Genomic DNA, 17,577 nt, shown 5'->3' on the forward strand with positions numbered 1-17,577 from the left:
ATAAGAATAATATTTATTTAAAAGAAAAAACCTTATTAAGAATACATAATCCTACTCGACAAGTCCATTTTTTTTACAATACACCATCCAATTGTAACGATATTGTTAAATTCTTACTTCCATGTTTTTAGTAACACACGAGTCCTAAACTCGTAAACAATTAAAACAAATCAAAAACAACACGTGCGTTTGATCTCTTAGAGTACCACAAAGTTACAAATATACCTAGACTGATGAACACATTACCCTCTTTTGTGTTGCGCTGTTGGGTAAAAGGTTAATACCTAATAGGTACGTATCCTAATAAGTCTTTAATACTGACTTAGTTTTCTTCTTCAACAGGACCTGAGGTGACCAGCAGCCGCTCCACATCGACTGAAAAATGGATCAGTATTTAAACAACAACTTTATATACCTTCTTATCACAACAGCCGTGTACGTGGTTGTGACGTCTTAGCACAAGACTTGCAAAAAAAATACTCCTTAATACATTAGGATATAAAATGTAAAGTAGGTTGTACGCTCGGCTAGCGCGAGCACGAATCGATTCGCTCGTTCGAGCAAGCGAACCGAGCGAGCGAAGCGACCGGGTGAGCGTAGTCTACAGCCAAGGGCGACCACCGAGCGTACCCTACCGGTCCCATCCCTTCCTTCCCTCGTCATAACCGCTACACTATTATGAGTCATTTCGCTGTAGGTAGGGACCGTAGGGAAACGTAGGGTTTAGGCAGTAAGCTTGAGAGCTGTGAGAGTGTTGGTTCTTGTTCAACACAACTGATTGCGTTTGCCAAATGACTGTGGACACATTTTTGTATAAATTTATTGTCAAGGTATTTCAAGAATTAAGTCTCTGCCAAATAACTAGAAATGCCTTCATAATCTACCGTTCAATCTGTCAAGGATGTCTCCACGAAGCTGAAAAACTCTAATACTAACACTTCTTAAGAATTTTTGCAAGCACTGGTAGTTGTGTGGTAGTTGTGCTGAGCAGTTCCCACTAATCAGTTCGGGTTTGGAGCAAGTTTTCGAAGATCGTATTCTTGCAGGTGACATCCTAAACGGCCAGCGGCTGATCGAGTTCCGCCTGGGCCAGGAGGAGCGAGACGGCGACAGTCTCTCTGTCGCGTCCGCCGAGCTGCTGGTGCTGGCTGAGGCCGGCCCGCGAGCTCAGTACACGCTGTGGGCGTTCACCGTGAGCGGGAACGGCAGCGTGGGCGAGCTGGCGGGCGTGACGCGGCTCAAGGGCGGCTGGCAGCGGCTGGATGTCACGGCGGCTGCGAGGCGCTGGGCGGCGCAGGGCGCGCACCAGCCGCTCAGGCTACTGCTTGACTGCACTGGGTTAGCCCTCACCTTAGGTTTATACTCCCAAAGTGTGACATGCCAAGGCTTTATTCAACACCACCTATTGTCCTCTATTTCTTCTTCTAATATGTATAAAAACCTTCATACATTTACGTCACTGTTTTACGATTTACGACATAATTGTCTGTAGCAGAGAGTCTCAATATCTGAGGTGTCTTTAGGTACCTAAGGGTTATTGAGTTGTTATACTACCATGACTCCCCTTGGGTTTCCCTCTAATTTTATGGTTTCTAGATATTACACATGGGTACTGTCGCTACTGTCACCTGTAAAGGTCTCTGTTACTGCCACTCCAGCATTGCTACTGTGTGGTTACAGCAATCAGTTTCTTCATAACTCTTGACCAGGGACAAGGGCTTGAACACCCCTGAAAGGGACTTTTAATGTATGTTTTACAGTGGCTGCACGGGCCGCGTGCGGCTGCGGCTGGGCGGCGGTCAAGCAGCGCGGCCGCTGCTCCGCCTCCGCCTGTCGCCGCCGCCGCCACGCCGCCGCCGGGCGCTCGACTGCGACGCCAACTCGCACGGCCGCTGCTGCCGGCAGACCTACTACGTGAGCTTCCGAGCGCTCGGCTGGGACGACTGGATAGTCGCGCCGGAGGGCTACTACGCGAACTATTGCCGCGGTGCTTGTGCACCCTTCCTTAATTACCACTCGCAGGTGAGACAATTACCACTCATCTACCACTTAACTATGACATTTCGAAGTAAACTTTTTTGGTTATGCTCTGTGAGAGTAAAACCCCAGGCTTACCCACCATTTACTACAAAACCAGTTAGTATCTGATGGAGTGCGATTTAAGTAGAACATAGGAACATTGTCGAATTCCATCTATATTCCCAAGCGGCTCTCAAAACGAACTGTCAAAATTTCTTGACCTTTTGCCATTGTTTCAATCTGTTTGATTTTGCAAAATGAAAGACTGACAACTGGTTACATAATGCATCCAGTCAAGTCTAAACAGTTCAGCCGAATCTTTCGAGTCTCCTCATTTTATAACCATGGTTCCCCAACCATGGCATGTCATGGTTTGTCCCCACAAAGGCATAAAGTTCACCAAAACTTAAAGGATCAGCTCGCCTCAGCTCGCGGGGTCGCCGTTATGGAGCTATGACGATGATCAGTATTCAGTACTATTCAGTACCTAATGTGTGCGCAGGTGGTGGAGGCGGCGCGGCTGGAGCGTGCGGCGTGCTGCGCGCCGGTGCGCTTCTCGGCGCTGTCGCTCATCTACTTCGGCGCAGACTCCAACATCGTCAAGCGCGACCTCCCCGAGATGGTCGTGGAGGAGTGCGACTGCCCGTAGCCACCAACACTGTAAGCTATATACTTGGCAGTTTATGTCTGTCTATCATCCACTTGTGCGCTACAATATCGACAAGCGCGACCTTCCCGAGATGGTCGTGTGGAGAGTGCCCGTAGCCCGCTGTTTTAACACTGTAAGCCCCTAACCATTTTTATAGCAAACGACACGCTCCGGTCATAAACCGCACGCTCGACGCTGGCGCCGACAACAAATGTATGAGCCACACCACACTAGCGTCCATTGAGCGTCGGCGTCTAGTCAGCGCTATGGAAAATGGCGTTGCTGTGCAGTTGCGTCAACGTTGCGTCGAGCAGCAGCCATAGAGTTAACTAGACGCCGACGCTCGAGAGACGCTAGTGTAGGGTAAGTACATAGTCCTCATTGCGACCAGTATTAAGGCGTCCCAAGCGGTGACCATGTTAAACAAATTAGTTTTTCTAATTTCAAGAACTCCGTGTGCATAAGACAATAAGGTCCACTTGCACCATCCCACTAACCTAGGTTTAAGCGGTTAAACCGTTAACCTAGTGTCAAATTGTACTGGTTACCATGGTAACTCCAGGTTTAACCGGTTAACCCCGGGTTAGTGGAATGGTGCAAATGGGCCTAAGACATTTTATTTGTTTGTTCAGAATGTTAACATTTGTTTATCCTTCCAGATGGTGTAACTGTGTGTGTTGGCGTGTGTACATAGTAGCGTCGCCACCGCCCGCTGCCGCACCCGCGCCCGCGACCGCGCCCGCTCGCGCTTCTGCCGCTCTCGACTCAGATTATCCGACTCGATTATAAATAATATTCTCGACATGTGTAATATTTTGTTCCTCGCGTTCGAAAGACTATATCCTAAACGAATAAAAATTAATGGTCGTCTACTCGCGAATCGCTGGTTACATCGTGGGTGATATACTTAGGGAATCTATAGTAATGTATTACGTTGGATGAGTAAAGACGTGTCTACATCTATCTAGTGTATAACAATTATAAAAGAATAAGTCTTTGTTTTACCAAGCGATATATTAGTATAGATTATCTGAGTTGAAGTCCTTGCGGTTGCACGTTACGCTTCTCTATCATGTTACATAGCTTCCCTATACAAATACCTACCGTTAAGTCAAATAGGCTTTCTGCGTGCAATCGCATCGGCGACGCGATGCGCCGCGCCGCGCCGTGACGCGCCGCGCGCCCGCGACGTTCCGAGCGCGTGTGTAGACGCCCTAAATAATTTAATACGCCGTTTTCTTTCACCATTTTGGTGATCGCTTGTAATTATTGTAAACTGTATTATAATAATTATTATAATTATAATAATAAATCAACTTTTTCATAATTATTACGTCTTCTTTTATTTAATCCATCAACAATAGTTTATAGGCTATCATTAAATTGATGCCAAAAATTATTCGCGGATCATTTTCTTCAAACACAAACTAGACCAGTGGTGGGCAAAGTACGGCCCGCGGGCCAGCTCCGACCCGCGAATGGATTTTATCCGGCCCGCCGCCGGTCCTATGAAATAATTAATATACCTACTTATGGCATTGGCCCCCTATGAAGAAAGTTTGCCCACCACTGAACTAGACAATATTTGGGACATACCTACAGAGAAATACTCTTTTATAACAACTCAACTCAAGCATTCTCTTCTCATCTCTTCCAGTCATTTAATTAGGTTGCATAAGAATCACAATAAATACCTCACACTATCTTTAATGTGAGATCAAAACTTTGATGCGTGTGCAAACAACATTCATTTCATCTTTAATCTCATTGCAATAAAAAAAACGAAAACTTAAAAAAATTCTTAAGATTAGGTCTTTTATGACAATACTTGGCAAGATGACAAAGAGAAAATAACAGAATCCTCCTACGAACGATAAAGTCAAGTAGGTAATAAAGCAAACACTAGAAATAGTACCTAAGAATTTTCACAAACAAAATTATTTAAAGCTGGGTATTGACCCAGCTTGGTTACCATAATGGCTACCGTACTGTACATAAGGAAAATAAATTATTTTTAAGTTAGAAGACCTTATTAAGGTTGTTACACATCAAATACATACCGCCGCTCCAGCATCATGCTTAAAAACTCACGCACGCACTCGCCTTTTGTATTGTATGGGATTATATGCAAGATGTCACATCGGTTGTGTTGCATGACTTCTGAATTAGTTACGAGTACCTATTCTTTTTAATCGCTTGAAAATCCCTTGCTTCAAAATAATTATTACCTATCTACTCATGCTACCATTACTACTTATTACTATACGTACCTACTACTACAGCTACTACTACCTACGTACTACTAGGTACGAGGGGCGTTCAAAATATTCTCGGTATTGATATCTTACAACCTCTTCTAAAATTTCTTTCGTTACTGGCCGCTAAGGTTTATTCATTGACATTAAAAAAAAGTATAATTCGAACCGAGATGTTCTTTTGTTTTTCTGCAATTGCTGAACAAACATGAACATCATGTGGGAATTGACAATGTTAACTAAATTAGAAAATCGATGCGTGATAAAATTCTTGACAAAACATGGTAAAAATCAAAAAACCATAAAAGAGGAAATGGATTGTGTTTACCGTGAGTCTGTTCCTTCTTTATCTACCATTCAAAAGTGATCAAGCGAGTTTAAACGTAGAAGGGAGAGTGTTGAAGACGACCCTAGACCTGGCCGGCCTGTAGTAGCTACTTCACAAGAAAATATTGATAAAGTGGAAAAACTTATATTGGAAGATGGTCGAGTGAAGGTAAAATCTATAGCACAAGTAACCAATCTCTCTATTGGTACCGTACATGATATTATCCATGACCATCTTAATATGTCAAAAGTAAGTGCAAGATGGGTTCCGCGAATGCTGACTCGGCTTCAAAAAGACATGCGTGTAGCTTGTTGTTCCGATTTTATTGACCTGTGCGGTGAAAATCCTGATGAGGTGCTGCAAAGAATAGTTACTGGAGATGAAACCTGGGTTCATCATTATGACCCAGAGAGTAAACAAGAGTCCATGCAGTGGCACATTAAGGGTTCAGCTCATCCCAAGAAGTTCAAGGTCATCCCTTCAGCTGGCAAGGTCATGGCCACGATATTTTGGGATTGTGAAGGAGTATTACTGATCGATTATAAAGAAAAAGGTGTAAATATCACAGGACAGTACTACGCTAACATTCTACGTCAATTAAAGGATGCAATCAAAGAAAAGAGGCGAGGAAAGTTAACCAAAGGTGTTATGCTTCTGCATGACAACGCCCCCGTCCATACTGCTCATATTGCCAAGGCAGCTATTGTTGAATGTGGGTTTGAAACTGTTACTCACCCACCGTATAGTCCGGACTTAGCCCCCAGCGACTTCTTTTTGTTCCCCAATCTTAAAAAGGATCTGCGTGGAAATAAATTTTCCGATGATGAAGCATTGAAGGCGGCAGTGGAGGAGCATTTTTACACCAAAGATAAAAAATATTTTTATGCAGGATTAAAAAAAAAATTGATCGATCTTTTAAGTGTATGAACATAGGGGGGGAGTACATTGAAAAATAAAAATATCAAACTTTTCGTACTTGTTTGTTTTCATTCTCATACCGAGAATATTTTGAATACCCCTCGTATATACTTATAAGAAAGAGTTTCATAAAGAGTAAGTAATTTTAAGGTAATTGATTCCACTTCCACGGTAGAGCATCCGTGAAAGAATTGTTTGCAGTAAATTAAATAACATACATTAAATACATTATATAGCCATAAATTTAAAAGTGGGAAAAATTACTGTCTTGGGTCTGTTTTGATGTAGTTTGGGTCTGTTTTGCTGGCTATGGATGAGGTCTTGGTGGCTTAGATGGCAGAGCGCTGGAGTATCGATCCAGAGGCCGTGAGTGCAAGTCTCACCCAAGACAATAATTTTTCCACTTTTAAATACCTAATAGTTATTTTCTTATTTTTTTTTTTTGTAAAGTCAGAAATTATATTATCAACTATTATTAAAATTAAGTATAAAATATATAAATTAAAACTAATAAAACTTACCCACCTATCTTAGGTCCCCCAGATCTGTCCCTTGCGGAAGGGTGAATGACATTATCTTAAATTAAATAAATTTATTTGATATTAATGACTTAATGAGGTTTTAGGATGGGTATTAATTAAGGTACCGTAATTTGTGGAATAAACACTATCAGTAAGAAATACATTCTTACCTAATTACTAATTACAATGAAATGAGAAAGTATGAAAATTGGAAAATAAAACAAAGGTACACCTAACAATTTTATTCATAATTTTTACTAGTAGTGCAGTCTCCGCCAGAAATTCAAACCATAATTATCGACCCAACCGCAGTATTCTATTTATGCTTAGTAATCTCTTAAAATGTAGGCAGACGCACAATAAAACATCCGGGCATAAAAGAGTCTGGAGCGTCCATCTACTTCGTAGGGCTGCCAAAACTACAGATGATTAAAACGAAAGGAAAAGACCGCTTCTCCATAAAGCGTAGTCCCCATTTTCCTCTCCGGACATTAATATTATAGAAAATATTTTTACGCAATTTAATGTATATTAATCATATCTATGTCCCTTCGTTTAACTTTTAAAATTAATGGCTTGTTTATAGCTTGAGTTTGGTCTAACTTGAGGTCTATCATTAATCATCAGATAGTTAAAGGTAGGAGGTAGATTGGTTATTATTTAATCAGCAGGTAGGTACCTACCTGCATTAAATCTCAGTAATGTTTACAAGCAGGGTGTACTACTTAGATTACTATGTATGTATAGTGTGACGGTTACACAATAAACAGTACGACGCAACTACCCGCTAGCTTCACTCCATAGGGAAGTGTCATGGCGTGCGCGTGGCTGCGGAGTGCACAAGCGATAACAGTTGTTTCATTTGGTCACCCAGTACACAACGGCGCCTGGACGTCACAAATGGCGACGAGGATAAAACATCACCAAAAAAAATTACGAAAAGGAAAGGTAACGGTGGCGGAAAAAAAACAAAATACCTAAGGTATGGAAACCCTAACCTAATAGCTACCGTAGTTGTCCATTTGCTCCCGAGCTCCCGATTGTATTCAGGCAATACAAAAGTTTGGGCGAGGTGATATTGTAACGAGTGACGTACGGTTGTACATAATACGGAAATATTAAAATTGCAACGACTTTGTTACGTAACTAGGTTATGAAATTCCAAACTCACGTCAGAGGAGTATTAAAGAAACTAGTGCAGAATTTAAATATTAGTGCAAAACTGTAAAAAGGTAGATCTTGTACCTATACCTAATTTTATACCTAATTAGGGCGACATGTATTGCAACCCTATGAGGTACAGAACGTTACGGCCCAAAGCATCTGTAATTTTCTGGATGCAACGGGCATTAGTAATGAACTTTAAAGGGCCGTCACCATAGATCAATACGTGGTCGACGTGACACTCAAAGGCCCGATACCACCCCAATAATAATAAATATAAATACCTAATTTTATAGTTTTGTTTACAATCAATGTTAATAAAAACAATTATGTATATGCACAGTTGATTTTGTCGACTGTTTACATAAGAACAGTAGTTAACTTTACAACTATTTAGTGAGTAATTGATGGTAGGTAGCTCGGGAGGAATGTTTACCAAGCAAAGAAGAAATATGCGCTTGCTTATTACACTAACTCTTTGACAGTAGCTACTGTTCGTGAGCCTGGTTACCAATTGTAAATCCAAAAGTGCAATCAATGCAAGATAGATCAATAATTGGGAAAATCCTACAAAAAATAATGTACTCATGTTGCATTATTAGAATGATGTGGCACCGGTGTATTAATTTTTCCATGAAGTGACAGAAACGAATATGCTGATGGTTTGCGTGTTACAAATACAGTTGGTACATGGTTTATTTTCTGATTCAAAACCGTATATTAGAATTCATATGATATAAAGGGTAAATAATCAAACTATCTTCGCGGAAATCACGATTATTATGAGTTGTTGTGTATTTGCCGTTCATACTTAAAATATACCTACCTACTTAGTTGTGTAATTACTAAGATATTTTTACATAAGGAAACCTATTGAGAAACCTGCATATTAAGTCGGTATAGTTGTATAAATTTTTAGGGACCTTATGTCCTAAAAGAAATATTGTTCGATTAAAATAACCTGTTATAATACCTACTTATAATCAATTGAAATGGTATGAATCGCTGTTACCTAACTTGGTGTCGACTTAACATGTATTTATATATACATAGGTATGTTATGACAATAAAGAATGCTAGCAGGTAACGGATCAGTAAAATTATCAAGGACCGTTACGATGTCAAGTGAGTCAAGAACTATAGATTTCCTACCGTAATGAACCAAGTAGCATCGTGGCTTTCAGTCAACGGTATGATACTTAATGTAGACAAAACGAATATAGTTCATTTCTGTTTGCGTGGTAAAAACGACCAACCGCTGCTCATCACGTGCGGCGGCCAGCTCGTCCCACAGGTTGATCAAGTAAAATATCTCGGTCTTCTTATAGATAGCAAACTTTCATGGAGCCCACACATTGACTGGTTATGTGACCGCCTGTCGTCTGCCTGCTTCGCACTAGGTAGACTGCGACCTAGTCTCGACCCGGCCAATGTCAGAAAAGCCTATTTTGGCTACGCCCATTCCTTACTTACATATGGTGTAGACCTGTGGGGGGATGCTGCTGACCGAATGAGACCATTCCTTATGCAGAAACGCGCGATCCGTTGTATATCAGGGGTCCCATGGGACCATCCAGCTCAAGAGCTATTTAAAGCCACCAAAATACTCACCTTACCGTGTGTATACATTCTCGAGGTAGCTAAGTACGTGCGACGTAATCTTTCGCACTTTCCTACCCGTGGTGACGCACGTGGGGCAAATAGCAGGAGGTGCGACGAACTGCGACCTCCTCGAACACGACTCGCCAAGTCAAAAAAATGTATGCACACGATGGGGCCCAAGATATACAATGCATTGCCACAAGAAATAAGAAATACCACTAGCTACTGCTCGTTTAAAAATAAACTTAAAAATAAACTAGTGGCTGAGGCCTACTACTCGTTGGACGCTTATTTTCGAGTGCCAGACTAAGCAATATAAATATGTATGTGACATTAAATTGATTTTTATAACTCATGGCAACTTTACTGGTTAGTTAACCAAACTAAGTAAGTGATAAGTATATTTTAAGTACCTAGTATTAAGACTTGACATGTAAAAATATTTTTATCAATAAATGATCGTATCGTATCGTATCGTATCGTATAGATATGTACTTAGACTGATGAATGCCGAGGGCTTTGTTATTGTTTTACTGTAGGAGTAGACACGTAAACTCAGCATCAAATGAATTGAGTAGTAAGTCGGAGTCGGACTAACAAGAAAAATAAATTACAAGAAGTAAACTGTACATCACATCTATGCTGCAGTTGGTATAATTAACTACTAATGACGCAAAACAAATAATTAGTAGGATGGAACGTTCAACTAGTACTAGCAAAACAAATAAGTAGTAGGTTGAAGTGTTCAACTGGTACTAGCAAAACAAATAAGTAGTAGGTTGATATGTTCAACTGGTACTAGCAAAACAAATAAGTAGTAGGTTGAAATTGTTCAATTGGTACTAGCAAAACAAATAATTAGTAGGTTGAATTGAAACGTTCAACTGGTACTGGCAAAATAAATAAGTAGTAGGTTGAATGTTCCACTGGTACTAGCAAAATAAAATAAATGATACAGCGAAATCATAACGCTTACCTACGATATAAACAAGGTATAATTAGTATTATGTTCAACTACCCAGTACTAACAAGCCAAAAGGGTCAAATGTACCTAGTAACAAGTCTAGTAGACGCGATATAGAGTTGGTTGGTACTAACGATAGGATCTTGTCATAGGTCATCCAAAATGTCCCAGATACCACCATTAGACTTAATAGGGAGGCAAAATAGTAATAAACTGACATAATTTTATTTATTTAAACTTTATTGCACGATAAAATTTGTACAAATGGCGGACTTAATGCCTTAAGGCATTCTCTACCAGTCAACCAATGGGTCAAACAGAAAACTTATACTTAGTGCAGGATTGTAGACAAAGAGAAGAAATATGAAACACAAATCAAGTTAAGTATTCTAAACAATATTCTAATTATACACTTACACATATATATAAATATATATTCTATATATTCTAATATTACACATATACCTACAAACATGCATAAATACATATATAAATAAATATATTATATTATACTATATTATATTATGTACCCAAGTATACAAGTAACATGCGGATCATTTATTTTTAAGCGAGTTAGTGAGATGTTTACGTAATTTGACTTTAAAAGAAAATTTGCTCTGTGCTTGCCTTAAGGGAAGAGGGAGATCATTCCATAGACGAATAGCCTGAAGGACAAAAGAGTTGGAAATAAAGCTAGTGCGGTGATGGGGAATAGTCAGTTTAAGACTTCGAGATGTACGTAACTCGCAACCGGGACGCGGTGCTACAAAATTAAATTTAGATTTAAGGTAGTCGGGGGCGGCTGGATCAAATAATATAGAAAAGAGGGTGCAAAGAATTCTTAGTGACCTACGTTCACGAATGGGAAGCCAGTTCAGTTTGCGGCGGAAGGCCGATACGTGATCGTATTTACGAAGCCCATATATAAACCTAATACAACTATTCAGTAGCCTGTCTAGTTTGTTGAGTAACTCCTGGCTAATATTAGAGTAACACACATCCGCATAATCAATCACGGGCAACACCAATGCCTGAATAATAAGTGTTTTAGTGCTGACGGGGAGAAAGTGCTTGAACCTATAAAGAGATCTCAGCATGTTGGTAACTTTGCGACAAACGTCAGACACCTGGGAGGTCCAAGTCAAACCACTGTCAACAATAAGACCAAGGTTTTTCACGTCAGACTGAAACGGAACTACATATATGTTAGTAGAGTAACCTGCTATGTATTTATTTAATTCAAAATTATGTAATAAGCAGCGAAAATTATATAATTGGTGCCTCTGCCTACTGTTCCAGTTCACTTAAGGCGTAGGTATAGATGGATGGCCTCGGGAATAGGCATACCTACTAATATAGATTCAGGTAGATTTTCAATTTTACAAATATATTTGGAAAAAATATTTCCTGTAAAGTACTACAATTTAACCTTCCTCTAACTTGTACCCGTATCATAAATTTACGGCATTTTGCAGAAAAAATTTAATTACCTACTACTATTTATGAAACTTTTATATTGTACCTAGTAGTAGTACCTAATGGCAGCATGAGTAGACAATCATAGAGGTAGGGTAATCAATTTTATGTAAGCAAGGGTTTTTCGAGCGATTATAAAGATTAGGTAACTAATTCAGAAGGCACCGAACACAACCGATGTGACATTTTGCATATAATCTCATACAATACAAAAGGCGAGTGCATGCGTGAGTTTATAAGCATGATGCTGGAGCGGCAGCATGTATTTGCGATGTGTATCAACCTTAATAAGGTCTTCTTACTTAAAAATCATAATATTTTCCTTTTTTTTCCCTTATTGTACAGTACCTACGGTAGCCATTATGGTAACCAGCGGGCTCAGCACGGCCGTCGTTTTTATCGACTATCACTATGCCCGTCACTTTCGCACTTACATACTTGTTAGAACGTGACAGGCATGGTGATAAACGATAAAAATGCGACCGTGCTACTAGGGCAGGCTGGGTCAATACCCAGCTTTAAAGAATTTTGTTTGTGAGAATTCTTAGGCACTATTTCTAGTGTTTGCTTTATTACTTTACTTTATCGTTTGTAGGAGGATTCTGTTATTCTCTCTCTGTCATCTTGCCAAGAACCTATTGTCATAAAATACCTAAACATGAGCCATTACTTTTTAAGTTTTCGTTTTTTTGATTGCAATAAGATTAAAGATTGCACATGTTGTTTGCACACGCAAAGTTTGAATCTCACATTAAAGATTGACTCAGTTTTACTTGTCTTGTATGATGTTAATATATATGAGGCAATTTATAATACTTATAGATAATCCAATGTCAAATAAAGTAGCAATGTTACTCTATTCATAGTAGAGGTACCACGTCAAGTATATTTAGTTTTACTTGTGAATAGGTTAAGCAAACAATAATCTATATAAATATATTTATATATAATTAATTTGTTAGGTACCTAGCGATAACAGTTGTTTCATTTGGTCACCCAGTACACAACGGCGCCTGGACGTCACATATAGTATGTATAGCATAAATTCATTACCTAAGTAGGCTTAAGTACCTAGTATCAAAAATCATGCGTAAATAAAATTAGACTTAAAAACTGAAACATCAAAGTCCACCTTGCATTTCATAGCGAATTGGCTTTCGGTAATTACATTATATTTCCGACAAACAATAACGTTCGTTAGTTTTGACAACCCTGCACTGTACGATTGAGACTCTCCGATTTATCAGTCGCAGTTGTCGTGCGTGCGATCGATGTCCGGAGACAACGCGGCGCCGATCTGTCGCGGGGTGGTAAGTAGCTCTAATACTTACGATTTAATCATCTATTATTTAATCGTATGGCATGCACGACTAGGCAATCAGAGTACAACTTTGAGGTTGTTATGCCAGGTAACTACGTCGGATGTCAGGGCATCCATCAGGTCCTGACCTGGGCCAGGATAGAATTGAAGATAGAATTGAATTTGTACCCCGCGTACAAATTTTGTACACATTCTGCAATCTGTTTTAAACTATTATTCTAAGGAATATAAGGGTTTTAAATTCAAAAATATCCCTATTTTTTAATTTAAAACCCTTAGAATAATGTAACGATACCTACTCGTACATGATTTTGCCGATACGATACCGATACCGATTTTTGAAATAAATAATTCGCTTCGAGGGTTCCTCGATGTCTCGAGGCCAGCGAGCGACCACCGGAGAAGAGCTGTGCGACCGCTCAAAACCGAGGTGGCATCGAAAAAGTCTGCAGCTTAGTTAGTGAATAAATCGAATAAATAAACAATTATGTTCTAAATATGCATAAAATACTTATGTTTAATTTTATTCGATTTTGTGAATTGTAAAAACTGAAAAACAAATTTCTTAGATTTTTAACCACCGTATCGTATATATTGTAGACGTAAATAATACAAACTTAATACTTAAATTGTAATTAATTTTTGTGCGAATTGACAATGTTAACTAAATTAGAACATCGATGCGTGATAAAATTCTTGACAAAACAGGGAAAAAATACTTAAATATAAAACTAAACCTAATAAAAAAAAATCCCTAAAACCTACCTTCTAAACCTAGGCCCCTCGACAAGGTACCCATCACGCAGGCAGCATTCCCGCGCTGTATAGCGATGGCAATCCTTTGCGCGAGAAAGCTGACTTATAACATCAATCATCAAGCAATCAAAGCATTAGTAAACCAAAATCAGTTGTTGTTGAGGAAACAAAATTTATTCAAAATGTGATATCGGGTGAATTTAAATCAGCGATGCCTAATATCGGTATCATTACATCGCTATTCAAAATCAAAACAAGTGCTTCTAGGTTTCAGGGCGCTGACAGATCACTGATACTGATACTGATACTGATACTAGGGGTAACTCCAGCCAGCAGATCCTGCAGCAAGGACTAGGAAGAGGAGACTACAGGGGGGAGGCGTAGTTGAGGCAAATAGCCCTGTAAGCTCGTATGACTCTGCTGATTCAACCTAAGCGGCATCGAGTCAGTGGAGGTGTCAGCGTCACCTCACACCGGCTAAGCCTCAAACGCGAAATCAAACAAAGTACGCGCGCAAACCAGCTTATTACGCAACAACCCCTGCCACCCCTCCGTAGGCGCCCGCAGCCTGCCCGAGACACCGGAGCACCCAGTAGATAGGACTGGAGTGTAGGGTTTGCAGTCAGGATAGTAGGAGAGACGGGAAATTTTGAGCCGACCCGAATACAGGCATCGTGAAGTCAGCATGGGGTAGATAGATACTATACTTGGTGTGTAATAAATACTTGGTTGTGAGGGAATATGACTGCTTTTTCTTCCTGTCTTCTTCATGTCTTCTTCTTCATCTTGTCTTTATTACGTAATCTCTGATCTAATCAAAGCGTGCTAGGTCACTTGGGGCTCCGTATTAGATATCCTACCGCTAGTGCCGCCACCGTTTTCCGTTTCCTCTGGCTCTGATTCCGTGTCCGTTTCCGGTTGTTTGTATATTTTTTTTTTTCAGCTTGTTTTTTTTTTTTAGGCTGCTTCTTTTTCAGATATGTACTCCCAATAGGATCGGGGTCGGTTAGTAAATATAGTGTCGAATGTCGTGGTTAAGTGAGTCCTCCCACGTATATATCGGGCGTCCCTCCTTCCTCTCTTTCTCTTTATATTCCAGAGCTGCGTGGAGTGCTGCGTTTTCTTGCGATAATGAAGAAGGCAGGTAGTGGTCATTAAGTTTCTTGATCGACGACCAAGTATGTGCTTGCGTAGCGTACGGTGAGCTTCGGTAAGGTGGACGAAGGATTTTGTCCTGTTGTATAAGTGTAGTGTAGCACAGGTAGCGCAGCTTGTAGATATAGGAATTTCTAGGGGGACCTTTTTTTTTCCCAGGAGGCACGAGTAAGTAATATCTACCGGTTGGTATAATGGTTGACGTTTGTTATATTATTACTCAGTAGGCACAAAAAGAAAATCACAACTTGCGAGGTCCTTTTTTTCTCTAGCCTATTTTGGTGTCCCACTGCTGGGCAAAGGCCTCCCCTCGTTTTTTCCACTCGACCCTGTCATCGGCATTTTCCCACCATTTGGGGTAGAATGCGTCCAAGTCGTCCCGCCATCTCCTTTTCGGTCTGCCTGAATTCCGGCCTGCACCGTCTATTGTGTTCCGTGGTCCTTTACTTTATATAAAATAATAATAAAGATAGATAGTAGTTTAATCACGCTAGGACATACAAAACTTGATTTTAGCACTGCAGAACACAGACACTTCTAACACAATAAAACCGCAAAAACACAGAGTTTGCACATCAGCATATTACATATTTACTTCGAGCATGAGAAAATTGCACTATCACTTTGATTAAAAAAAAAACACACAAACGAAACAATTCAATAAAAATTACAGAAAGATATATTAATAGAGTTTCACTTGAATTGATTGTTAAACCTGAATATTATTTGGTAGTTAGGGCTAAAGACCCATGACACCCTCTTCCCGTTCCGGTATCTTAACTTCATATTTCTCAATGCAAATATTCCATTTACGGTTATACTTGGTAGGTATCTCTTAGTTTGCAATTCATATATCGACGATATAAATATATAAAACAATTGTATGGTATTATTTTGAAGTCTCTACCAGCATACCTGTTACATTCCTTCAATTCCTCGCGCCCCGGCGTGGTCGTGGTGAAAGTAGCCGTGCCTCGTACCCTTTTTTTTTTGGCATTTATTGCAACTGCACATCTTGCTATGGGCTGTAAGACCCTTGAAGCCGGATAGTATAAAAAATAATTCTGAAGCGGTGTCCGCCATTACTTCTGCGGGCCTTTGTATTTTGATTCGTTTCTTTGAGCCGACTGTCTTGCGTATTTTGCTCGCCTTTTACAACCCTTTACAATCGCCCAGTATGTCTCGCTGTACATTGAAATCAGTGGGTTCCGTAAGAGGTCCCTTCTTTCCCTTTTTAAGCTACACCCACCTACAGGCATAGGCATCTCTTTCTTACTCAATTACCTCTATCCTAACCCAGTCCAGTTGTTAGGAATAAAATAAAGTTGCCGCTATAGGTATACAGTAGGCACATGAGACCGCCACGACATTATCTGAAGTAACAACTTCCACCAACCAAACTCGTGCGAAGGAAAAAAAATTGTGTACAAGCAGCGTCCCTCGTGAGTCGTGACGCATGTTAATTTAGAACAAAATTGGAATGGTATTGTAACGACGAAATTAACATAGAGTTCGTTTTATCAACTTGCATCTTTCGGTATACTAGTATGTAGTTGCCTGTTTTGGGGCAAGATTGAAGGTAATCGTCTACATTTGCTCGTAAAGAGACAGCAACATACAGGTACTCAACATAGTTCAAGTATTGCTTTTACTGCTACCCTGCTTAAAACAGACAATGCAATTATACAGAGATTCAATCCACATGAGCATGTTATTTGGAGGTAAAATGGAAATCTCTCACCAGGTAACTCGTACTCATGTCTCGACTTCGCTGAGGTTTACTTCGGCGTATGCGCAGTGATTTTACACATTTTAAAATAATAAAAAATACGTTAAACCGGCATTTATCGGGATGAGATATTTTAATAGAAATGAATAGAATCATAGAATCGAAACCGAAACACACAAAACGCGCGCGGTCATTTATATACAAAAAAAAGGCACGGTCCGGCCCGGCCCGCACATCTGGCGACAAAATGGTATAGCGTACACCCTTGTAAAACACCCCGGGACGCGTCCGACCTCGGTGACGGTCAAAACAAAACTCGTTTCAGGGCGCTGACAGATCACATCCAAAACAAATTATAACCTGTTATTAAAATCAGAATATGCTTCCATGATAGTTATCTCCATTTTCTCAACATTTGTAAGACTTGGCAGCTACATACCTCGGGGGCCTGGCGCCCGCCAGACTGTCTGCCGTCGAACAAACACTATTCGGAGATATGCACCCCCCTTGTAGAGTAGATAAGAGTAGAGGAGAGCTTTTTAATGATCACTGTTATTACTATAGCTGGTGGTGCGTGTGTATGGGCGGCTAATTTTTAATACGCCAAGCTGCAAACATGCACACCCAAATTCCATTCATTAAGTGGGTATGGACTTTTGCAGCTCCATTCATATACAGTGAAACCTGGATAAGTGAGACTTCACGGGACGAGCAGATTTG

The 17,577-nt window shown here is 40.1% G+C and overlaps 1 protein-coding gene across 1 annotated transcript; it reads left to right on the top strand.

The window, feature by feature from the left end:
- The first annotated feature begins 382 nt into the window (after positions 1-382).
- LOC134653676 (inhibin beta chain) lies at positions 383-3,998 on the top strand. Its single transcript, XM_063509069.1, has 5 exons — positions 383-435; positions 979-1,338; positions 1,761-2,022; positions 2,522-2,679; positions 3,328-3,998. Exons 1-4 carry the CDS (start codon positions 383-385, stop codon positions 2,666-2,668), a joined length of 822 nt encoding a protein of 273 aa, XP_063365139.1. The 3' UTR covers positions 2,669-2,679; positions 3,328-3,998.
- Positions 3,999-17,577: the final 13,579 nt, after the last annotated feature.

The sequence above is a fragment of the Cydia amplana genome, chromosome 13, assembly GCF_948474715.1.
Source record: "Cydia amplana chromosome 13, ilCydAmpl1.1, whole genome shotgun sequence".
NCBI lineage: Eukaryota > Metazoa > Arthropoda > Insecta > Lepidoptera > Tortricidae > Cydia > Cydia amplana.

Bases quoted from the DNA above. Each gene is read 5' to 3' on its own strand.
- LOC134653676 (XM_063509069.1), top strand. From the start codon at position 383: ATGGATCAGTATTTAAACAACAACTTTATATACCTTCTTATCACAACA. The intron at 1,339-1,760 runs GTTAGCCCTCAC...TATGTTTTACAG, and splicing joins CTACTGCTTGACTGCACTGG to TGGCTGCACGGGCCGCGTGC. The intron at 2,023-2,521 runs GTGAGACAATTA...ATGTGTGCGCAG, and splicing joins TCCTTAATTACCACTCGCAG to GTGGTGGAGGCGGCGCGGCT.